Below are 26,249 nucleotides of genomic sequence, written 5' to 3'. Positions count from 1 at the left end.
CCCTAGTAACCAATTCTAACGGGAGACCCTAGCAGACAATTCCAACAGGGGCCCTAGCATCCAATTCCACCGGGGTCCTAGCTTCCAATTTCACCGTCAGTACGTTTTTCCAGACATTTCAAGATATTTTCAAGACATTTTCTTCAAGACGTTTTTTCAAGACATTTAAAGACATTTTTTACGACATTTTTCTTAGGGATTTTTTCAAGACGTTTCAAGATATTTCAAGGTATTTTTAAGGTATATTTTCTCAAGACATTTTTCTTCAAAATCTCTTTAGTTATTACGTAATACTTGTATTAAGGATGATGCATTCTTGCGTGACTTGTTTCTCCAGGACCCTTGGTGAGTCTCCGCTTGTAACTGAGGAGAGCACATACACGTGGGGTGTTACGTAATGACGTTGCGCAAGGAGAGGTTACGCAATACTTTAAGATATTATTTACTTCCGGATTTCCTTTTCTTCAATGCGTTTTCTTTTTCTCATGGAACTCTTTAGGAAACGAAAGAGATTCCCATAACGGAATAGGGCGTTAGACTGCGGAACTAAGATAGGCTTCCTCATATTTTGATTCGGCGAATACTTTCTAATGTTAACATTTCAAAAAATCTGTGTATCGCGTGTTTCCATTGTCTGCAATATTTAACAGAGAGGGGAGAAGATTTATTATTGGAAATTGCTTAAGTTTTACGTGCACCTGCTTGTTAAGCAATACTTTAGAGGATATTCTGATATAATATTGGGGATTGTTCCTAGGACATTTTTCAGTAATGGGGCCTTTTCTAATTTTGGATATTGAATGTATTATTAGAGGTGAAATAAAAGCAAGAATATAATTATGGCCAGAATATGCTACATGCTCATATACGACCAAAAGTCTACCTTTTCATTTTTACTACACTTAATTTTACACTTACATTAGGGGCGATCTTGAACGAGTATACCTATTTACATAGGCAAAAAGATGCTTAAATAATTTCTTGGACCACACTGCTTTTTCATTTACGAAAAATTAACCAAGAAAAAACAGGTTTTAATTTCAACGAAACAGTGAACAAAAAATAAAAAACAAAACAAACTTTAATTCAAAAATATTCGAAAAAGTAAACAATAAAAAATAAAGAAAACTGTTCCTAAAAAAGTAAAACATACAGAAAAACACGGTAGACAAACACACGAAGAAAAAATTAAATAAATAAATAAGATTAACTCACGTTATAAACAAACTTGCAGCAATGACGTTACAACATAAGAATAAAACCAAAGCGAATGTCTATTGTGATACCGCTATAGACATTTCCCTATAGGCATCCTCTTTGGTTTTCTTCTTATGTTGTAACATCAGTGCTGGAAGTTTGTCTATAATATGAGTTGTTCTTATTAATTTTATTCTATTTTTATTTGTGTATTTAGTTGTCTCATTTTTTTGTATGTAATTTAAAAATGTTTTTTTGTCGTTCTTTTCATTTTTTCCCGCTGAGAACGGCTCCCGAGCGTGAAGTCACAGTATTCGGAATCTTTTTTAATTAAAGTTTGTTTTATTTTATATTTGATTACTGCTTTGTTGAAATTTAAATCCTTTTTTTCTTGCTTAATTTTTCTTAAGCCGGATGGTTAATTTGCATTCGTGAAATATATTGAAGTTTTGTCATGGAAAAAGAAATTTAAAGAGGGAAGGGTTTTTTGTACACACAAGTATTTTTTAATAAAAGAAACTTGCAAGCATTATTAAAACTCTTTACTCTTTGGAGACTCAAATAAATATTATACCGGTAGGAGAAAGATATTTTCCACTAGAAAGTCGTTCAATCGAGGATTATCAACATAAATACTGAGAAATTTGTCATAAGAACATCCACAACATCAAAAATGTAATATTACATGAACACTATTACTTTTGACCAATAAATCTAGATCATTGAGAGGAAGGGGTGACTTGTTAAAGGTAAATTCAAGGAGGCATAGGACACTTGGCTTAATTCTATATTTTGTTCATTTTTTCTTGGTACTATTTTCTTGCAATTTTCAGCCTATGACACTCATTGGCTGACACACGGCACCCTCTGGCAACCATTATATCACATATTGTATTTTTGGACATTTTCCACCAAATACATCCATTTACATTAGAATCGATCTTTTAAACTTAATGAAAAATCCCCAATAATGTTTCTTCTGATGACTCCTGGCAATTGAGGCCTTTGTAGCACGATCTACCAGGCTGATGACACCCTCTAGCGCACATTAGAACACCTAAGGGTTTTTCAACCTTTCCACACAAAAACAACTATAAACTCATACGTGCCACTGTATTTCTTTGAACAGCGGACACTTGGTGTTTCATTGTTACATTACGATGTTTCGTGGTGGCTCCCGGCTTTTGACACTGAATGGCTGACACGCGGAACCCTCTGGTAACCTTTATCACACATATAGAATTTTTCACACATTTCCCTCCAAAAATATCCTTTTACGTTAGAATCAATCGTTTATCATTAATGAAAAATTCCCAATAACTTTTCTTCTGATGACTCCTGACAATTGAGACCAGCGTGGCATAATCTATTAGCTCCATGACACCCTCTGTTGGACATTATCACACCTAGGAGTTTTTTCAACCTTTTTTCCCACAAAAATAATTTTATAAGCTAAAATGACAATTGTTTTTATTTGAACAACGGAAACTTGCCATTTTATTTCGATTGCGCTGTTTGGCGATTTCTAGCGTACGACACCCAATTGCTGACACACGGCACCCTCTGAAAAGTATTGTGTCACAGTTGCCCTTTTTCTGACATTTTTATGTTAAAATATCCGTTTCTATTAGAATCGATCGTTTAAATTTAATGAAAAATCCCTAATAAGGTTTTTTTATGACTCCTCGTAATTGAGGCCAGCTTGTCACAATCTACCAGTGATCTTTTCAGCGAGCGATTCAGGCGACTATGGCAATTGAATGTTATAGTGCCCTTTTCAAGGGTCAAAAGTGAATGGAGGGCTACCAGCCTTCTTAAAAAAAATGGCCTTGAAATGCTAGTTTGATATACATACGTTGATATTTGTTTCTTAAAATTTTTATATTTCTATTTGCTAAAGGTCTAAAAGTGGAAATATTTAAAATGTATTTTGTTTTCGGCAAAGCCTAAATTATGTTCTGGTCTTGAGAAGGACTGGGGGCTCTGAGCCTTACTCATGATAATATTCTCTCGTTTTGAGTTTGCTTCGGTTAATTATTGTAATTTCTGTTCATTTTGGGTTTTATTCATTTATTGACGATGATCTGTGGTAGTTTTGCACTTTGAAGATTATTTTACTTTTGTTTCTGCTCATTTTTTGCTTAATGGAACTCTTTAAGTTTCTTTGAAAAATGTATTTTGTGGAAAAAGTTTTTTTTTTAAATTAACTATTTCAGATGTTAAACTGTTGCATAAAGCGACGAAAGCAGCGAGAAGAAGAGCTGCTTTCAGAAACAGAAGCGAGTAAAATGGAAAGCAAGTCAGTGGATAGTGACGAGGAATTCTATGATGCACTGGAAGATCAAGATCTACTAAAAACAGAAGGAAGAAAAGAGAAACATATGAACTTAAAATTATTGAAGACACAGGAGCCTTTATATGTCCCACTCACTCAGGTATTTTCCTTTTTTTGTGTAGGGTATAACCATGATAAATTGTAGAGATTGCAAATTAGTAGTAATCGAAGTAGCGGTTTTAGGTATTAAATAATAACTCTTTTAGAATATTTTATTTTACTTTATAATAATAATAGTAGCAGTGATAATTAACAGTAGATAATATCAAAGTATTGTTAATGATTAACCACCTGCAATTTAACTTTGATAAATAGTTGTGATTAAGCAATGATAATAACGCAGTGATAATACGAGTCCAAACTTGTTAAATTAAATTTTCAACCTTCTATTTTAAACATTTGAAAAATTGCATATTTTCACTATATATCTAGGACACGTTGACTTAAGGATCCCCAATTAAATTTGATAGCAGTAATCGTTAGTAATTTAAACAGTAGTGACTTTGATAAATATTAGCGATTGAATATTAATGATAAAGTAGTGATAATTATAGTAGTAGTGATAGCTAGTAAATAAAACTCTACATACATAGTAGAGTAATTTCTTTGTACTAAATAATAATTAAAGGAGCAGTAATGTTAAATAGTGTAATAAATTGTGTAATTAAATTGTGTAATTAAATAGTGTAATGTTATATAGTAGCAAGAGTGTTAGTAATGATATACAACATCTCTATTATTTTTTAGTGTTATAAACTATACATATAAAGGTATTTAGCCTATATTTCTGTACTGTATATATACTTCTATCCTATACTATACTTATATACTTCTATACTGTATGCTATATATCTTCTATACTATACTATATATCTTACACTATGTATAGACTATACTTCTATAGAAGAAGTATAGATTACAAAACGTTACTTTGTAAGGGTTTGCAGAAAAAAAAATGTTGGCTCAATCTCCCAATATATCACACACCGCTGTCATGGGAGAAATATTGAGTTGAGAGCTGCAGGCCCCCAAACTTTAAGATTTTTCCATATACTTTCCGTTTATTGTTTAAATTTCTAAATTGATATTATTATTACGTTACACTATTCACTAAATAAAGACATCACAGGAATAAAGAATTCGTTCCTGTTGTCTTTCCTTGAGGAAAGAACACCCCTTCTTCCTTTGAAATGCATTTATCTTCATGGACATCATCACTCTATTACCACCAAATCGGATAATTTCCTTATCACCTACCAGGAACAACTCCTTCCCCTTCCAATAACCTCCCACCATTTCTTTTGATCTTTCCCTGTTAAAAGGATTAGGTGTGCCAAGTTGCAGTTGACCATTTCCTTTAAAAAAGCATAACAAACAAAAACTGATAGATAAGTATTTTTTACAGTAGTTAAAAAGAATTACGATGAAAATGTAAGAAGTATATCAAAATTTAAAACAAAACAAAATATTGCTCTTTTTAATCTGATGTAACCCTGATGTCACGCCTCAGGGTTGCATCTTACATTTTCATATTTCTGAGATAATTGCCTAAAGCTGTTTGTTAAGTTGATCTCAACGGGACAGAGTAATGTTTTGTTAAATCATATTCTGCATATAATCACCTTGCTGACTATCTTTCTGAAAACAGCTTGGAAACGGTTTTGGCAATTGTATTAAAAGTTTGGTAATTATGTAGAAGATGTTTAGGCGTAAAAGATAGTATGTAGCTATAAGAAAATAGCATGGCTTTTATTTTTTCCATTATAGTTGTAATATTTGTAAAAGAAACCCCTCCCCCCTCATTCCCAAAAATAAGACCTGAAAACTCTTTAAGTATCTCGCGCACACGTCTGCTAAAATTTGACAGTAGCCGAGGACTATGTTTAGTTGGGCTTGGCTTGTTTAACGAAAAGTCGGGATTCAGCTTGTTCTTGCGCTGAGCCAGGAATTGCACGGGGTCAGCCGGAAGCTCAGACCTTAGCTTGTTTTTCACTGAGTCATGGCTTTAACCAGCCTTAGGGCTTTTTTCGCAATGGGGAAGAACACGGAGCAACGTAGTAGGCAAATGAAAATACAACGTCGTAGATAAATGTGTACCAGTCATAATTAATACTGATTATAGATTTAATAGGTTTAACTGATTAGAATTTATTTATGTTCTTGAGTAGCTTTTACGTGCATTTTAGCTTGAACTGAGCTTCATCTTACATTAATCTAACCAGGATGTTAAAATTTAAGCTCCATTCAGACACTATGACTGGTGGGTAAATCATTGAAGTGATGTGAAGACCTTCCGTAGGCATAAAGGTTAAGCTTCCAAAAACAATCAGTTTCCAGACAACTCCTTTTTGCATACATAATAAATTTTAGTACCTCATAGAAGTAGCAGCTCTCGAAACAAAGCCTGGGAAAAGAACTCTTCAACTAGAAAGGTATATTACAAAAATAGGCGACGAAGGCGAATTCTGGAATCGTTCTATTTCTTGTTACGCACACAGACGTCCAAGAGGACAATTTTCATCAAGATGAGAACATTTTATCTAAATTTTTAATGTCCTATGATAAACGGTGATAAAGTTTTTGACACCAATCAGGATCAATTTAGGATGTGTAATCATACCTTTATTATGAAGATAGGATACCCCATGGTATAAGTGAGAAAGACATCCATCCCCTCTCAGAAAATGGCTACACAATAAGGCATGGCGACAAGCTTATAGACTAGGGTGGCTAGATTTCTAGACAGTCAGGATTTTACTAAGGAGGGGCTAAGCACAAAATGAAGTGTGTAAAAGTATGCTTAATATATTATAATTTTGAGCTTCTAGATTAGGAGGGGTAGGGATAGCAGTAGAGAAACAGAATTTCGAAATGTAATGAAAAAGCTTGATAGAAGTAATAGTGGCTATAGTAAAAAGTAAATAATAACGCTAACATAAATAGCAGAGCTATCAATTTTTTTGAAAATATTTACTAGTAATAGCAGTAATAAATGATAGCCTATAATAAACAAATAATTATAATAATGAATAATTACTATTCATGTAATAGTAAGCAGGAACAGCAGAAGAGCAAAAGTTTTATTGATTTATTTTTTCACTTGTAAAAACTGAAAAAATATTAACTCTGTTCCTAATGTAAAAATTAGAAATAAAAATTGTTTTTTTTTAAACTGAATTCCACTATTACTTCAGAATTCAAGCTCAGTTTTATTGAAACTGACGAATAAAATTCGCATTTTTAATGTCCTGTTATTTTTACACTTTAAAGTAAATGAATATGATTAATTCGGGCACTAAATATTCTTGATTTGTGTAAGATTACCCTATCCTAAATTAATTCTTTTTATGCTTGAATAGAATACAGGCGCATCAAAGATAATTGCTTTCTCAAAATGTATCCTTATTTCTTACAACGAATAGAATTTCTGTGGATTATTCTTACATCAATTTTCCTTGTATTAACAATCAATTTTTTATGCGTTAAGATGCTCAAAACATTCCCTAGAACTTCCTACACTTTTCAGAACAATGTCTTATACATTTATATAAGTGCGTCAAATTAATAAAAGAAAGAAGGAAGGAATCACAGAAAGTTTGGGTATAAAGGCTGCATGATAATAAGGAATGATATTCAAAAAAGCTTTCATACTACTAAATTTAATAATTGTCTAAATAAATAATTGTCTTTAAATAAACGTAGCAAAAAAATTACAATGAAAGATCTTAAGCCTAACTGGCTAGCCACGACAAAGAAACAAAGAGAGAAAACGCAATGAAAAAAAAAAACAGACAAAAGGAGACTTCGCCCAATAGTGAAAAAACAAAAAACAAAGCGACGTGGATATTTCCCATGGGTAAAAACAAGGTTTCTTCAGTGTAAAACAAACAAAGATTATAAAACTAAAACATAAAAAACACCACCAATAATAAATTCCAATTGCCACAACAAGCCCCTTGGGTAACTGTTACTAATTGAGTAACTACGGTGAAAGCACCAAAGCGGCTGGACAAAAATTATATAAAATAGAAATTATGTTAATTATTCTATTGTGAACTATCCTATTTTTTTGCTATCACTGACGCAACTCTCCTTGGTCTTGTATTTAGTCCCTAAAAGATTTTGTAAAATTAGTAAAAGTTACTGGTTCATTTTTTGGAAGAACGTTAAAAGTTGGATCAATATTTAGATTACCTATGTCCCTATAAACATTACATAAAACAAACAAAAAGAAACACAAATCTCAAAAATCTACTTCTGTGCTCCATTACCAACCTGGGAAACCTTCTAGATTTTTAATACTTGCAAAACATTCATCCCTCATTGCACTCACCAGCCATCTCTCATCAAACTCACACTTTCCATACACTTCATTACTCAGCTCACTCAATTCTACACACTTACACATAACGTAACTCACACTCTCATCCATACTTCCAACCATCGGGCAAAAGTAAGGCACCATCTTACCCTCTCCTCCTCCTTAAAACTTTCTTCTTATGGAATTGTCAGGAGGTAAGCAATACCGGGTTCCGTGTTTTTGGTGCTACTTACGTATGACATTATAAAAACTTCAAGAAGACCTCTCAAAATACTGTGTAACCAGATCTAGCTACTAAAAGCCAACTCAAGAGCTATTGTACCACTTGCAACGTATGACATCATAAAAACTTCAAGAAGACCTCTCAAAATACTGTGTAACCAGATCTAGCTACTAAAAGCCAACTCGAGAGCTATTGTACCACTTGCAACAGAGCAAAGTCTGTACTGTGACCGTCAAATAGATTGTGTAGGTAAGTTTATATCAAACAGTTCGTGGTAACGAACTGTAGTAAGGAGCGACCCGGCTCAATAGTAAACTAACTCTAAAAAACGGAATTTCGATACCAATAGTTGCATGAAAAGAATCGCATTTTGATGTTTATTTTAAATATATGATTTTCGTCAAGTTTAGTCTTACCCATCAAAAGTTACAAGCCTGAGAAAATTTGCCTTGTCTTATAGAATAAACAAACGCCCCTTAGAAGTCATAGAATCTTAATGAATTTCACACCATCAGATTCAGAGTATCAGTTAACCCTACTGTAAAAGTTTCAAGCTCCTATCTACGAAAATATGGAATTTTGTGTTTTTTGCCAGAAGACAGATCACAGTTGCGTGTTTATTTGTTTGTTTTTGTTTTTGTTTTTTCCCAGGGGTGATCGTATCGACCCAGTGATCCTAGAATGTTGCGATAGGGCTCATTCTAATGGAAAATAAAAGTTCTAGTGCCCTTTTTGAATGACGAAAAAAATTAGAGGGCACCTAGGCCCCCTCCCACGTACAGTTTTTCCCCAAAGTCACCGGATCAAAATTTTGAGATAGCCATTCTGTTCAAATTGGTCGAAAACCTAATAACTATGTCTTTGAAATGACATAATTCCCCACAGTCCTCGCGGGAGGGGCTGCAAATTACAAACTATAACCATTATCTATATATAGTAATGGTTCTTATGAAGTGTACAGATATTTTCAGGAGGACTTTTTTGCGTTGGGATAGGGGTTGGTCAGGGGAGGGGGTTACGTGGGAGGATCTTTCCATGGAGGAGTTTATCATGAGGGAAGAGAATTTCCATGAAGGGATCAGGATTTTCTAGCATTATTTAAAAATAAAAACATGAGAAAATAAATAATTTTTTGTCTACTGGAAGTAACGAGCAGCATTAAAACTTAAAACGAACATAAAATATTACGTGTATAAGGTGGTTCTTATCCTCCAAAATACCTTGCTCTTTACGCTAAAGTATTTTTTAGTAATTTAAACTATTTATTCTACGGCTTTTGTGATTCAGGGGCCATTCTTAAGGATTTGGGACACAATTCAAGCTTTAGTGTAAAGAGCGAGGTATTGACGACGGGGCCAATCCCCTCATATACGTAATAAAAATACTTAAATATAGAAGTTTGTTATGTAAGTAATTCGGAAGGTGCGTATGTTTATTTCTAACAAAAATGTTCGTAAAAAAAATTTAGTTACATTTTTAAGTAACCAAAAATCGGGGGGCATCTAGGCCTCCTCTCCAACCCCTTTTTTTTAGCGAAATCATCCGATTTAGCGAAGAGAGCCATTTAGCGAAAAAAAATTAATGTGCAAGTTTCGTTTTAATTTATTCATGTGCGGTGAGCCAAAATCAAAACATGCCTTAATTCAAAAACGTTCAGAAATTTCTATAGAAAAAAAAGCAAGTTTTTTTTAATGCAAGAAAGGAGCGACTTTAAAACTCAAAACGAACAGAATTTATTCCGTATATGAAAGGGGTTGTCCCTTCCTCAACGCCTTGCTCTTTACGCTAAAGTTTTTTTTTATTGTTTTAAAAAGCAGGGTTGTGACAAAGAGTCAAACTTTAGCGTAAAGAGCGGGGTGTTGAGGAGGGGACACTCCCTTTCATATACGGAATAATTTCTGTTCGTTTTAACTTTTAATGTCGCTCCTTACTTGCAATTAAAAACGCTTGTTTTTTTCTGTTTAAGCACACAAAGAAGGAAGAATCACAGATTCTTTGATCAGAAAGATTGCATGATAGTAAAAGGTAGTATTTACCAAAGTCTTCATATTAATACAGTTTAGGGTTATAATGAGAGAAAGGTTGAGATGGCTAGGACATGCTCTGCGGAAGAGGGATGACAGATTGCCAAAGATTGTCCTTTTCGGCCAACCGTCTAGGGGTAAACGGAAAGCAGGTCGTCCACGGCTTAGGATGGGAGGATGTCGCAAAGAAAGATTTAAAGGAAATGGGAACTTCATGGGAGGGTGTAAAGAGGGAGGCTTTGAATAGATTGGAATGGAAGAGGAGCGTGCGTAATTGTGTTGGCTTCAGGCAGCTTGGTGCTGCGGTTAGTTTTTGGTAGTAGTAGTTGTAGTAGTAAATAAGGTAAATAAAAATAAAGGAATAGGAAGGTGTTATGGAATAGTCAGTAGATAAGGAATACTAGGTTTTCGGCTCTTTTTGGTGCTGCTCCATGTTACAAAACCCTGAATTCCCCAAACAGATCTCTCAAAATATCGTATCGATATCGATAATATCGATATCGCGTATCGATAGTTCTATTGATAATATGGTTGTAACAAAATAGCGTATCAATAGTTTACTGCTCATCCTTGTCATTTCACCCGCTACAAAAAATTTTGCCAGTACTCATGGCAAAATTTGAAACTTTTCAAATTTTTCAAAAATCAAACTTTTCAAAAATCATGAAACTTTTTTTTATGTGTTAGCTTATAAACCAGAGAAAAAAACTGATCTTCTAGCTATCATATTGCGCATATTTTAACTGTACAAATTGTTCTTTAGGAAATGCCCCCCATGACTGATGATGTGATTGAAGAGCATACCTCTAACCTACTAGAACTCGGAGAAGATGCTCACAGCTCCCAAATCAGAGCAAAATTGATGTCAATAATTTTGAAGGCAGATATGGAGGCTTTCAAGGTAATTCTAGGAATAAATACCGTGTCTAAAGGTTATTAAATAAAAAAAACAAGTTTAGAAAGTAAGGAGCAGCATTAAAACTTAAATTAAACATAAATTATTCCATATATAAAAAGGAGTGTCCCCTCCTCAACGCCTCACTCTTTACGCTAAACTGTTTGTTGTTTTGAAAAGGAGAGCTGTGACAAAGAGTCTAACTTTTGTGTATAAACAAGGCGTTGAGGAGGGAATAGCACCTTTCATATACGGAATAATTTCTGTTCGTTTTAAGTTTTAGTGTCTTTCCTTACTTTCAGTTAAAAAAACTTTTTTTTTCATTTAATTCGGATAAGAAAAGCCTATTGCCTATTGCTTACAGATAACATCTGTTATTGGGAAGTAAACATAAATTTTTAGGGAGGTGAATTTTTTTTGGGGGGGGAATTTTTAGTGGTGGGATGTTACTTAATTGCTTCGTTTTTTAGTTAAAGTATTTTTAGTGTGAATAGGGATGTATTGGAAGGGGTTGTCATCCCCACATCGTACTAATTTCTGTTCGTTTAAGTTTTAATGTTGATCCTTACTTTTGGGTTAAAAAAAACTTTTTTTTTGTTTAATAACTCAATATCATGATTCTTTATGTTTTCAGATTATTTTTTTTTCAAGGAATTCCCCTATTTTGTGTTTCCTAAAATTTGCCTAGACTAGACTCAAAATTGGCCCTGCTGAACCTTTAGTAGAATAAAAGTGTACTCAACGAAAGAGACACAAAAGTGAAACAAATAAAGAAATTAAATATAAAATATGACCCATATCCTGCTTCTATAAACATTCCTGCTCTAGTATCCCTCAAAATTGTGGTTACTAGTAATTTAATACTAGTAACCCCTCAATCAATACAATATATTCATGCTCAATCAACACGATATAGCCGAGTTTTTTTTTGGATTTTTAAATTATTTTTTACGTAAGGAGTGGCTTCTCTAAAAAGAAAAAAGGCCGATTGTACAAAAAAGGCCATAGTGCAGAAAAAACTATTAAGAATAACATTTTCTATAATTAGTTGTAAAACAAAAAGTAGGTACAAACAAGTAATTTAATAAATATATACCATTACCCAAAATAAAAGACATGCAATGTATAGCTTGACCCATGTCTCACAATTAATAAGGGGACATTGCTTTGAAAGCAGAACTACTGTTTACGGTGCCAGTATTTGCGCCCTTGGATATTGTCGACGGATGTTGCTTGATTCTTCATCTAGTGGCAGTGTTTGAGATTCATTACCAGAAGAATATGAACTAAAATTCTGAGGAATAAATTGTTTTAAGGTTTCTGTTGATTTTTGATGTGGTAGCAGTGGCGGTTCCGTGATTGAAACAGTAGCATCAGAGGCGTCAGTCCACCTTGCTGGTTCAGGAGATATATCTGAATCATCCTTCCCAGAAACATCTAAGTCAAAATTTGGATCTGACGTCTTGCGAAAATATTGTTGAAGGTCATAGGTTGACTCTTCTTTAGGTTTATTGGCACTAGAAGCATTAGTACTGAAGTTCTTGTGAAAATGTTGCTGAAGGACATCGGTTGACTCTTTTTTGGGTGCATTGGCACTAGAAGCATTAGTACTGAAGTTCTTGTGAAAATGTTGCTGAAGGACATCGGTTGACTCTTTTTTGGGTGCATTGGCACTAGAAGTATTAGTACTGAAGTTCTTGTCAAAATGTTGTCGAAGGTCATAGGTTGAATCTTTTTTGGTTGCATTGGCACTAGGAGCATTAGTACTGAAGTTCTTGTGAAAAAGTTGTCGAAGAACATAGGTTGACTCTTTTTTGGTTGCGTTGGCACTAGAAGCATTAGTACTGAAGTTCTTTTGAAAACGCTGTTGAAGGACATAGGTTGACACTTTTTTGGGTGCATTGGCACCAGAAGCATTAGTACTGAAGTTGTTGTGAAAATGTTGCTGAAGGACATCGGTTGACTCTTTTTTGGGTGCATTGGCACTAGAAGCATTAGTACTGAAGTTCTTGTCAAAATGTTGTCGAAGGTCATAGGTTGAATCTTTTTTGGTTGCATTGGCACTAGGAGCATCAGTACTGAAGTTCTTGTGAAAAAGTTGTCGAAGAACATAGGTTGACTCTTTTTTGGTTGCATTGGCACTAGAAGCATTAGTACTGAAGTTCTTGTGAAAAAGTTGTCGAAGTACATAGGTTGATTCTTTTTTGGTTGCATTGGCACTAGAAGCATTAGTACTGAAGTTCTTGTGAAAATGTTGCTGGAGGACATAGGTTGACTCTTTTTTGGGTGCATTGGCACTAGAAGCATTAGTACTGAAGTTCTTGTGAAAATGTTGCTGGAGGACATAGGTTGACTCTTTTTTGGGTGCATTGGCACTAGAAGCATTAGTACTGAAGTTCTTGTGAAAATGTTGCTGGAGGACATAGGTTGACTCTTTTTTGGGTGCATTGGCACTAGAAGCATTAGTACTGAAGTTCTTGTCAAAATGTTGTCGAAGGTCATAGGTTGAATCTTTTTTGGTTGCATTGGCACTAGGAGCATCAGTACTGAAGTTCTTGTGAAAAAGTTGTCGAAGAACATAGGTTGACTCTTTTTTGGTTGCATTGGCACTAAAAGCATTAGTACTGAAGTTCTTGTGAAAATGTTGTCGAAGTACATAGGTTGATTCGTTTTTGGTTGCATTGGCACTAGAAGCATTAGTAGTGAAGTTCTTGGGAAAGTGCTGTTGAAGGACATTGGTTGACTCTGTTTTGGTTGCATTGGCACTAAAAGCATTAGTGCTGAAGTTCTTGTGAAAATGTTGTTGAAGGACATCGATTGATTCTTTTTTGGGTGCATTGACACTAGAAGCATTAGTACTGAAGTTCTTGTGAAAATGTTGTCGAAGTACATAGGTTGATTCGTTTTTGGTTGCATTGGCACTAGAAGCATTAGTAGTGAAGTTCTTGGGAAAGTGCTGTTGAAGGACATTGGTTGACACTTTTTTGGGTGCATTGGCACCAGAAGCATTAGTACTGAAGTTGTTGTGAAAATGTTGCTGAAGGACATCGATTGATTCTTTTTTGGTTGCATTGGCACTAAAAGCATTAGTACTGAAGTTCTTGTGAAAATGTTGTCGAAGTACATAGGTTGATTCGTTTTTGGTTGCATTGGCACTAGAAGCATTAGTAGTGAAGTTCTTGGGAAAGTGCTGTTGAAGGACATTGGTTGACACTTTTTTGGGTGCATTGGCACCAGAAGTATTAGTACTGAAGTTGTTGTGAAAATGTTGCTGAAGGACATCGATTGATTCTTTTTTGGGTGCATTGACACTAGAAGCATTAGTACTGAAGTTCTTGTGAAAATGTTGGCGAAGGACATAGGTTGACTCTTTTTTGGGTGCATTGGCTCTAGAAGCATTAGTACTGAAGTTCTTGTGAAAATGTTGGCGAAGGACATAGGTTGACACTTTTTTGGGTGCATTGGCACCAGAAGCATTAGTACTGAAGTTGTTGTGAAAATGTTGCTGAAGGACATCGATTGATTCTTTTTTGGGTGCATTGACACTAGAAGCATTAGTACTGAAGTTCTTGTGAAAATGTTGGCGAAGGACATAGGTTGACACTTTTTTGGGTGCATTGGCACCAGAAGCATTAGTACTGAAGTTGTTGTGAAAATGTTGCTGAAGGACATCGATTGATTCTTTTTTGGGTGCATTGACACCAGAAGCATTAGTACTGAAATTCTTGTGAAAATGTTGTTGAAGGACATAGGTTGACACTTTTTTGGGTGCATTGGCACCAGAAGCATTAGTACTGAAGTTGTTGTGAAAATGTTGCTGAAGGACATCGATTGATTCTTTTTTGGGTGCATTGACACTAGAAGCATTAGTACTGAAGTTCTTGTGAAAATGTTGGCGAAGGACATAGGTTGACTCTTTTTTGGGTGCATTGGCTCTAGAAGCATTAGTACTGAAGTTCTTGTGAAAATGTTGGCGAAGGACATAGGTTGACTCTTTTTTGGGTGCATTGGCACTAGAAGCATTAGTACTGAAGTTCTTGTGAAAATGTTGTTGAAGGACATAGGTTGACTCTTTTTTGGGTGCATTGGCACCAGAAGCATTAGTACTGAAGTTCTTGTCAAAATGTTGTCGAAGGACATAGGTTGACTCTTTTTTGGGTGCATTGGCACTAGAAGCATTAGTACTAAAGTTCTTGGAAAAATGCTGTCGAAGGACATAGGTTGACTTTTTTTTGGGTGCATTGGCACTAGAAGCATTAGTACTGAAGTTCTTGTGAAAATGTTGTTGAAGGACATAGGTTGACTCTTTTTTGGGTGCATTGGCACCAGAAGCATTAGTACTGAAGTTCTTGTCAAAATGTTGTCGAAGGACATAGGTTGACTCTTTTTTGGGTGCATTGGCACTAGAAGCATTAGTACTGAAGTTCTTGTGAAAATGTTGTTGAAGGACATAGGTTGACTCTTTTTTGGGTGCATTGGCACCAGAAGCATTAGTACTGAAATTCTTGTGAAAATGTTGTTGAAGGACATAGGTTGAAACTTTTTTGGGTGTATTGGCACCAGAAGCATTAGTACTGAAGTTGTTGTGAAAATGTTGCTGAAGGATATCGGTTGATTCTTTTTTGGGTGCATTGGCACTAGAAGCATTAGTACTGAAGTTCTTGTGAAAATGTTGGCGAAGGACATAGGTTGACTCTTTTTTGGGTGCATTGGCACTAGAAGCATTAGTACTGAAGTTCTTGTGAAAATTTTGTTGAAGGACATAGGTTGAGACTTTTTTATTTACATTGGCACTAGAAGCATTATTACTGAAGTGGAACCTCTTCTCTACAATGGGAACGGCGTTTCTTTTTTGCCAAAATGGGTTCTTTGGGCATCTTCGGCAGATGAACACTCGAGTTTGGTTGTAGTTTGGTGTTTCTTTCTTCAGAGGCGTTGTTGACAGTTCATCAATAGAACTCAAATTGAAACTTCTGTGTTGACAATGTGCAACTGAAAAAAAAAAAATAATAATGAGGAGTAAGACGTGGTTACCATCTTCCTAGAAAGTCAGTATCTCCAAGCCAATCACTAATTTTAATTTCTAACAATGGTTGTGACGCGAACATTTTCTGATTGTACTGGTCTATTGAGTAAGTTTCTGATCCTCATAAGATAATATGCGGCACAGTTTTTCGTAGTCTACATCTATCCTCCGACAGAAGCGGATGCTAGTTTTGTTAAGAGTGAATAATGTGTCAAATTGTTAGCGAGGGTTGTGAAAATTGAAATTTTTCTAAGTTTTGGTAATCGAAAGGAAACCGGTTTTGGTTTCAAAAACAAAGCATCTCTTTTTCGATACTTATTGGTTTCTTCTTTGGGGCACATTTTTGTTCAAGTCCAAAATTTAAAACTAAAGCCGATGATAAGCAGCCCATTATCAACCAAATCTACTGGCTTTAGTTTTGAAAACAAAATAGTTTCTTTTCAAAATATTTAAAAAGAATATCTGTTGTGCATATACTATTTCAAACTCAGAATTTAAACTTATAATGTAAGGTAAGCAGCTCAGCGTCGAGCTAAAATAACAGATTTTGATCGAAAAATAAATTAGCTTCTTTTAAAAATGTCTTAGAGGGATATTTCCCGTCCACATTGTAGTTCAAATTTGAAAATTCAATTCAAAAGAGTCGGCAAGTGTAAGGTATTGTAAAAATAAAGCTAATCCCGCTGCAGCCTTGCCTGAAAAAAGGAAAAAACATAAATAAGGATTCATTTATTTTAGGTACACATTTGCTCCTAAAAAGTCGTATCCGACGATTTCAAACTTTAGAGATAAATGTCAGTAATCTTTTACTGAGCCACATTCAAAGGGGGGGGGGGGGTGGCAATGGAATAAGTGCTCATCCACTTTTCTACCTTGCTGATTTCAATTATTCAACCAATGCTCCCTTTGAGAATAGCTGAGCAAACAGTGTTTTGCAATTGCTTCAAACATATGAAAATATCGGATATGGCCTATAGAGGTAAGATTGAGTACATATAACCAATTAACTTAAAAAGGCATAGATTTTCTATGAGACAGTATTTGTCTTTGGGATTTAACAGACGGCTAATGCTTTTAAAATTTATGGACCAAAAGCTTGCCAAATCTAAATAATTAGTCAGGCTTATCTGTTTTCATGGTTCAACCTGGCAACGCTGACAGAAATGAGATACTGCTTTGAAAACGACATTGAAATGATTAAGAGAAAATTCTTATAAAACTGTACTATGGGTCCACAGACCAAAAGTTTGTCCAAGGGTAAAAAAAATATTTTACTCCAATATCCTGGATACTTCAAGATCCTTTTAAATGTATACTAGAGTATAAAGTTTATATTAACTTTATAATATAGGCGTTACAAGGCGTTCTGATACCTTTATACTAAAGGTATCACTAAGGGGGTTGTAAAACCCCATTATGTGTTGTGACAGTATGACCATATATCTTTTATTGAAGCAGTTTTTATGCCAAGAATACTTTTTTTTAATTTTGCTGCTTTCCAAACGTCACTTAAACGCTTTCTAAACGCCATTAAAGCGCCAGAGTGTTCTTTTCCAGGGTTTTAAGAATGTCCACTTATAAATGAGAAAGTATTTTTCTTTTTACAAAAATTGATGTATTTTCGGCAATGTAATTAAAATTTGTAAAACATGGACGCTCAATAAACATAATTTCTTTTGCTAAGCCATCAAGTAGCATATGAAGTAAGCTGTTACTTCTCTCTGCAAATCATAAACTGAAAACAGTACAAAACAAAGAAATGTCACTTAAATATTAGCCTAAAATGCACTCAAAATGAGCTTCACCCTAGAATAATCTCCTATTTTGAAATTCTGCGTAAAATATCGTATACAATATACGATATTTACGATATATTGTATACAATATCGTATACAATACATAAAAGTATTTGTTGCTTCAGAAATACAAATTTTATCCAGCCCTGAGATATTAGTTCTTCAGATGCAAAGGTGCTAGTGTAAATACTAATTTGAAAAAAAGATAATATTAGTAACAATAATAATAATAGTAATAATAATAATAATAGTACATATCACCTTCATATGCCATCGCTAGTCAAAGTTCCATTTCAGGGTTATTACTACTACTAAAAACTCACCGCAGCGCCAAGCTGAATGAGACAGACAAAGCTACGCACGCTTCTCCTCTATCCTAAATTTATTCAAAGGCTCCCTCTTTACACCCTCCCAGGAAGTTCTCATTTCCTTTGAATCTTTCTTTGTGACATCCTCCTACCCCAACCACGAACGACCTGGTTTTTTTTTTAGCCCTAAACGGTTGGCCGAAAAGAATAATTTTTGGCAGTCTGCTCCATCGTCCGCAAAACTTGCCCTAGCCATCTTAACTTTTCTCTCATTACGAACTTAGAAAGCGGGATTAAGCCATACTTTTCGTACAGCCTAGTGTTTCTGAAATACGGTCAGTCAGCCAGGTACCCAGAACAATCCGTAGACAATTTCTCTTGGAAACATCTGGTAAATCTTCATCCGGTTTTCGGAGCGCCCATGCTTCAGTGCAATACCTGTCATCACTGCAGTTTCCAAAATTCTAATCTTGATTTGAACACTTGTCTTCCTATTTTACCAATTTGTTTTTACTGTGAAAATACACACTGAGCCTTGGCTATTCTGTTTTTAACATGTTCGCTGCTCCCACCGCCTTCACTAACAATTAAATAAATAAAAAAACTAGTTTTTTTTTAACTCAAAGTAAGGAGCGACATTAACACTTAAAACGAACAGGAATTACTCCGTGTATGAGAGGAGCTGTTCCCTTCTCAACGTCCCGCTCTACACGCTAAAGTTTGACTCTTTCTCTCAATTCAGTTCGTTACCACGAATTGTTTGATACTATCAAGGTAATTGAAGCTGTCGACCTGATAAATATTTTCGTCACCCAGCGTCACGTTTTCATGTTCAATTATTACTAACCTAAGTGACTTAGTCTTCTTGACATTAAATGTTAAACCTATTCTAGCTACATAAATTTGCAAAACCTCTAAAACCTCTTCCATTTGGCTCAAACTTTTATCTACGATTCTTAAATCATCAGCATGATCAAAGTCCAGGAGATTTCTCTCTATTTGATTCCATGTGTTCCCATTGCCTTTCCTGTGCTCCTTAAAATCAAATCCAACAAAATGATCCATATAAAGGGGGATCGAACGTGATCCTGCTTAACACCTGATTTAATACGAAACCAGCTGCTAACCTCATTTCTTACCTGGAGTGAAGCAGTATTATTCTCGTACATAATACTAATCATTTTCATGTATTTGTCTGGTATACCATGCAATGATAAGATCTTCGCTAAAGCTCTTCTATCAACAGAATCGATAGCTCTCTCATAATCTATAAAACTGAGGACAAAAGATGTTTGATAAGTCAGGCGCTTCTTAATTATTAACTTTAGATTCAAAATTTGGTTGGCACAACCTCTATTTTTTATAAAACTACGCTTTTCTTCTTTTATAACTTTGTCTACAGCATCTATCAATCTAAAAAGTACCATATTGCTAAGTAATTTGCTACTTACGGAGACCAGACTTATGCCTCGATAGTTACCACACTCACTCCTATCACCTTTCTTATACACAGGTTTAATTAAAGTTTTTCTAAAATCACTAGGTACTTCCGCTTTTTAAAAATCATATTCATGATCTTCAGTAACCTATTTCTAACCTCAGAGCTATCATATATAAGAAATTCATATACCACAGTATTAGCACCTGGCCTTATAATAGTTTAATTCTTTCAACACTTTCGCTAAATTTTCTTCACAAAACAAATTTTCCTTCACATCCAAGGAATCGCAAACTTTTTCATTTTCCTCCATATCTTTTCCTGCAACTCTATCTCGATTTACCAAAAAATCAAAATGTTCTACCCATCTTTCATAACTCTGTCCTTATCACTAATTGCAACCCCGTTCCTATCTATGACTGGGACAATTCCGGATCGACTACTCCCTCTCAATTTATTAAGATGCCAGTACAGTATTTTACTATTATGCCGTCTTGTTGCATCTACCATATCCTCGGCAATTTTATCTATGGCCTGCACTTTACACCTCCTTAGTTGGTAATTCAATAGTTTCTCCACTTTTTTTTTAAATTCCTTCTGTTTTCATATGATCTATCGCTCAGATAATTCTTGAACAAGCCCCTTTTTGTGTCTGTTAAACATAGAGCTTTTTCACTAAGATTTCTAACTGCACTCTTAACTCTCTTCCGTAAGACACCATCAGCAACTTAGCAAACTGTTCCTAAAATTATTCCATCCATCTTCCACATTGTCAAATTTTAAACTCTCTAGTTTAATACCCAACTGTCCCTGGAGGGTTTCTCAAAAATTACATCTTGGAGTCTATCAACATCGTAATCTTCCGGGAGATAGCTATTCTTTCAAAATTTCAGCTTTAAATTAACCCTAGACACTACTAGATGATGATCATTACTTTTAACACCAATAACAGCAGTCCTATGTACCTTAGTATCTTGTACTGATTCTACCAGTCTTTGGTTTACAATAATATATTAAGTGAGGTTTACGCAAGTTTACACAGAAGCACTTAAGTCGGCTTAGAATCGGACAGCAAGAAGTCTCTGGGACCTCCAATATGAATAGAAGCTTTGTAAAGAGGCCAATGTAAGTAGACCTTGTGAAGACTGATCCTATCAGTCTTCGGTTTACTGTAGCATAATCAATAAGGTTTGCTTGTTTTTGTCATCATGTGAATACCATGTTAACCTATGGGTCATTTTATGACCAAACACTGTATTGGTTATTACTAGATTGTAATACCTACAAAAGTACAAAAGTCTGTAGCCATTACTGTTTACTTTTCCTTTACCAAATATACCTAGTTTAGGAAACCGTATTTCCCTATCTCTACCAACCTAGGCAACACCATATCTGTACATTAGACCCTGTCTATTTACTCCTGTAACTGTAAGTAAAATTTATCTGAGTCATTAAAATGTCCATCAGTTTGTTCCACAGGGGAATATACTGCTATAACTGATACCCTTAACTTTTTAGTCCTAAAATGAGCAATTATTATTCTATTATTGATATTTTCACAGCCTAAACAAGACTTAGCAGCTTCCTTATTCATCATGAGCTCTACTCCCTGTCTATGTACCCCATCATTCCTGCCTGAGTAAACAAATTCTATATTACCTAACTTCATGCTTCCTATCCCGGGGATATGAGTCTCTGAAACTCCTAATAAGTCAAGTTCGAGTCTTCTGAGTTCCTCAGTCAAAGTGTCGATAGGATGGTCATTTTTTAACGTCGTAACATTCGAAGTTCCAATTTTCATGTTCTTTAAATCATTTAAATTGTTTTGGCCTTAGGAATAGCAAAGGTCCCTGATACCAGTGCAGGACGGGGACCAAAACATCTTCCCAACTCTACATTAAAGCACTTAAGCCGGCTTAGAACCAGGCAGCAGAAAGTCCCTGGTACCTTCAATATGAATAGAGGCTTTGTGCAATCCTGGCCTCACCTTGGTCACAACATGGTTTTCAGCACTTGGAGATACTCTTCTATTAGCAAGAATTGAAATCATGCATAGACAGTCTCAAGCTTGTTACCTCCGGCTCATTATATATCCATGCCAAAAAAAAATATTATGCTACAACGGGGAGGTAGCCCACAGTTTAGCTAAGAATAAGTTCTCCTGACTGGAAATGTCCACCAAAACAGACTATACCTAGAAGAATTATCTACTAGTTAGATTTCCGTACGAATGCTGTGTCGTTTGCTAGGTTACAATTCCCTCGAGCAGCACCACTCCTTAAGTAGGGATAGAGTTGACTGCAAGGTCTTCAGTCTTGCCGTTGCTCCGAAAGGGTTGAGGCAGCCCTTTGCATAAGCCATTGTCCATAAATCTGGGTCTTACGTCCTGTTGCAATTGTTCTCCTATAGAAGATCCTCCCACAGTTGTGTTCTGCATCACCATAGAATTTAACCCGTTACTGGGAGAAGCTCTTTAACTCAAGAGATGTGTGCACACACTAGTGGACCCTGTTGAGTGTAAATTTTGGGGACCTTCTTCCTCCTCCACTTATATTTACGGCCCCGGGTGAGGGTGTCCCATTTTTTATTATGGACCCCAAAGGACAAGGTCCCCCGTGGTCCGTGTTTCTTATGGAGCTATCATACATAGCTGTAAGGTGTCTTCGTATCGCCACCCAGGGATACGCTGAGTGGCTAGGGGGAGCCCCTACATATCGGTCAATTTATATCATACAGGAAACCTAAAGGAGATAATTGTCTAGCTAGAAATGATTATCTGTCAAGCATATTACTTCCAAAATACTTAGAGAATTTATTTATTTGCCTAGTTGGATAATATAAGAAAAACTAGGACAGACTGGCAATTGCCTAGTTAGATGTTTATAGTGCACCTAAGGGAAATAATTGTTCCCTTGTTCCCTAGCTAGAGACAATTATCTGTCCATCATATTACCACTAAAGTACTTAACGAATTTACTTATTTTCAGATATAATCAGGATTATTATCGGACATAAAGTAACTTATTAGTATGAGTTACAGCAAGGCCTCTGTCCATTTTATAAATTAATTTAAAAAGTCCTTAAAAATAAGTTTTTCAAAGAAAAGTTAAGTTTTATGTAAACTTAAACCCAGCACAAATAAATTCATATAATAATTCAAAGTCAAATGACCAAAATTATTATTAATTAATAAAAGAAACCAAAACAAAGAGAAATTAAATAAACCACTGTAGCAAACATATAGATAGCAGGTAGTAATACAAATGAATAAATAAACATTTGAACGTGTAAAAATTGAAGTGAGTATTCAACTTAAAGCAAAAGTTTAATTTTGAAGTCTTTGACTTAAAGGTCAAACTTCAAACAAACGAAAACCACTGCAAACAGGGGTTTGATTGATGCCCCCTCCCCATCCTGTAGCCGTGAAAGTCTAAGCCTAATGTATCACTTGTGTTTTATTCGCAACAGCTCACGTCAGTATGCTTTTATTTTTCTAAACATTGACGACAAACAAAAAATAAATCACTATTACAATCAAGATGATTGAAAAGAATTAATGAATGTATATTTTGATACATAATAATATTAATTTCTGGAAACTCGGCTTTCATCAGAATTTTGATTTTTTCAATTTTCGTAATATTAAAGAAATATGTGTGATGCAATTCATCAAACAGCTCGTGGTAACGAACTGTAGTAAGGAGTGACCCGGCTCAATAGCAAACAAAGCTCTAAAAAACGAAATTTTAATACTAAAAGATACATCAAAAGAATCGAATTTTCATGCTGATTTTAAATGTATAAGTTTCATCAAATTTAGTCTTTGTCATCAAAAGTTAAGAGCCTGAGAAAATTTGCCTTATTTTGCAAAATAGAGGGAAACACCCCCTAAAAGTCATACAATCTTAACGAAAGTTATAAAATCTTAACGAAAATCCCAACATCGCATTCAGCGTATCAGCATATCTATTACAAAATTTCTAGCTCCTATCTACAAAATGTGGAATTTCGTATTTTTTGCCAGAAGATAGATCACGGGTGCGTGTTTATTATTTTTTTCCCAGGGGTCATCGTATCGACCAAGTGGTCCTAGAATGTCACAAGAGGGCTCATTCTAACGGAAATGAAAAGTTCTAGTGCCGTTTTTAAGTGACCGAAAAAACTGGTGGGCACCTAGGCCCCCTCCCACGCTCATTTTTTTCCTAAAGTCAACGGATAAAAATTTTGAGATAGCCATTCTGTTCAGCATAGTCGAAAATTATAATAACTATATCTTTTGGGATGACTTACTCCCCCACATTCCTCGGGGGAGGGGCTGCAAGTTACAAACTTTGACCAGTGTTTACATACAGTTATGGCTATTGGGAAGTGTACAGACGTTTTCAGGGAGATTTTTGGTTTGGGGGGGGGGTTGAGGGGAGTTGGCTATGTGGGAGGATCTTTCATTGGAGGAATATGTCATTGGGGAAGAGAAATTCAGTGAAAAGGGCGCAGGATTTTCTAGCATTGCTATAAAAAAAAATTTGAAAAATAAACCTGAAAAAGCTTTTTCAATTGAAAGTAAGGAGTAGCATTAAAACTTAAAACAAACGGATATTATTACGCATATAAGGGGCTCTTCTCCTCCTAAATACCACGCTCTTTATGCTAAAGTATTTTTAGTAATTTCAACTATTTATTCTACGGCCTTTCTGATTCAGGGGTCATTCTTAAAGAATTGGGACAAAACATAAGCTTTAATGTAAAGAGCGAGGTATCAATGAGGGGACAAACCCCCTCATATACATAATAAAAATATAAGAATATAGAAGTTTGTTACGTAAGTTAATTCTTAAGTTCCGTATGTTTTTTACCAATAAAAACGTTCGTTAAAAATTAAAAGTTCTAGTTGCCTTTTTAAGTAAGCGAAAAATTGGAGGGCAACTAGGCCTCCTTCCCCGCCCCTTATTTCTCAAAATCGTCTGATCATAACTAAGAGAAAGCCATTTAGTCAAAAAAAGAATTAATATGCAAATTTAATTTTAATAATTTATATGCGGAGAGCCAAAATCAAACATGTTTTAATTAAAAAACGTTCAGAAATTAAATAAAAAATCTAGTTTTTTTTACTGACAGCAAGGAGCGACATTAAAACTTAAAACGAATAGAAATTACTCCGTGTCTGAAAGGGGCTGTTCCCTTCTCAACGCCCCGCTCTTTACGCTAAAGCGTTTTACTTTTTAATAAAGTATAATTGAGAAAAAGAGTTAAACTTTAGCGTTAAGAGCGGGGCGTTGAGAAGGGAACAGCCCCTTTAATAATCCCAGTAATTTCTGTTCGTTTTAAGTTTTAATGCCGCTCCTTACTTTCAGTTAAAAAAACTAGTTTTTTTATTTAATTTTCAGTAAAGAGCGAATACCCCGTTTTCCAATAAAAAACCTTTTATGTTAACAATTGGCAACTTGCAAAATTTACAGCCCTTGACCCAGGTCTCTGGGGGATTTTGTCAACACTGGAAGCATAGCCGCTTGACTTTTGTACTATTTTGAACAAAATGGCAATCTCAAAATTTTGATTGATTGCATTTGGGAGAAAAGGGCGTTGAAGGAAGAGTGAGTTGGTTGCCCTCTGATCATTTTTTACCTTTAAAGCATAAGTTAAAGAGTACTGGAAGTTTCAATTTAAAATTAAATGAGCCCTTCTTAATTTTATATAACGACCCCTTCGGTACAAAGTTACTCTGGGAAAACAACATAATACAATGAAAACTATGGGCCTCTACTATAGGCAACACTATAACATTGCCTCTTTATGATGATACATTTTGATTGTGAAACCCCAAAGTTAAATTAATTTTCAGAAAAAAATAATACAACAAAAATAATATAAGTAAATTAAAGCAACTCAAAAGAAAAAGTATCGATTCCAAATAGTATGTCCATCTGTGTCCTTATAATATTCTCATTTTTCTTTGAAACATTTAGAGCAATGCAAAAAAAAATTATAAGAAACACATACCCGCTAGGCTGCTAAATAGTAAAGCGAACAAGAGTATCCTCATTGTGTCTTGACCAAGAAATGATTTAGAATCACACAAAACTATGGTTCCTATACTTTTCTCCGAAAAACAATTTTGTAAAATTATATGACTTCTCAAGTAGCTTTGCTCATATTGCTACCCACGCAAACATTAACTTAGAATTTCCTTTCTTATAAATCCTTATTTTTATGTTCTTGACCGAATATCAAATTAATTTAAAAAAGTATCAGATTGCGGAATTAATGCAGCTCAAATTGTCAAAAACAAATTATAAAATAGCCATGAAACTGACATGGAAATTTTTCTGAGAAGTTTCTTAAATTATATTTTTTGAAAACGACTTAATCGAAATAAAAAAAGATTTATCTTTAAGTTTGTTGAAGCTTTTTACTAGGTAGGGGATTGTGAATATTAAATTCAAAATTAAACCTTTTCTGACAGCACCTCAAAATATTTCTGCATGAGAGCAGAGGATCATGGAGAGCAAGTTCTCCTCGCCTCTAAACTGAACGAAAAAGAACTCTAACTCCATGTGAAGTGGTCCACCACATCGAAACTTCAGAAGTATATTTCACCAGCTTCAAAGGTAATCCATTTTAGGTGCAATGGCGGGCTACACTTTCCTCATAATAAATTTCGAGTAATAAAATTAATGTAAGAAGAATAT

The 26,249-nt window shown here is 34.9% G+C and overlaps 2 protein-coding genes across 3 annotated transcripts in view; one reads left to right on the top strand and one right to left on the bottom strand.

The window, feature by feature from the left end:
- The window catches only part of LOC136033564 (rab3 GTPase-activating protein catalytic subunit-like), a 424,515-nt gene that overhangs the window by 364,577 nt on the left and 33,689 nt on the right, over positions 1–26,249 (top strand). For both annotated transcript variants that reach the window (XM_065714323.1, XM_065714322.1), the window contains 2 exons: positions 3,414–3,632; positions 10,864–11,001. In XM_065714323.1, coding sequence (XP_065570395.1) covers positions 3,414–3,632; positions 10,864–11,001 — 357 coding nt within the window. The remainder of the gene's footprint in view (positions 1–3,413; positions 3,633–10,863; positions 11,002–26,249) is intronic.
- LOC136033558 (uncharacterized) lies at positions 12,059–25,732 on the bottom strand. The gene is made up of 2 exons (XM_065714310.1): positions 25,561–25,732; positions 12,059–15,987 (listed from the first exon to the last, which is right to left on the bottom strand). The coding sequence occupies exons 1-2, from the start codon at positions 25,601–25,603 to the stop codon at positions 12,182–12,184; spliced, it is 3,849 nt and encodes a 1,282-aa protein (XP_065570382.1). The 5' UTR covers positions 25,604–25,732; the 3' UTR covers positions 12,059–12,181.

The sequence above is a fragment of the Artemia franciscana genome, chromosome 12, assembly GCF_032884065.1.
Source record: "Artemia franciscana chromosome 12, ASM3288406v1, whole genome shotgun sequence".
Taxonomy (NCBI): domain Eukaryota; kingdom Metazoa; phylum Arthropoda; class Branchiopoda; order Anostraca; family Artemiidae; genus Artemia; species Artemia franciscana.
This window is presented reverse-complemented; position numbering and strand designations above follow the sequence as displayed.

Excerpts from the sequence above, each read along its gene's own strand:
- LOC136033558 (XM_065714310.1), bottom strand. The coding sequence starts at position 25,603 with ATGAGGATACTCTTGTTCGCTTTACTATTTAGCAGCCTAGCGG. Across the intron at positions 15,988-25,560 it reads ACTATTTAGCAGCCTAGCGG|TTGCACATTGTCAACACAGA; the intron begins GTATGTGTTTCT and ends TTTTTTTTTCAG.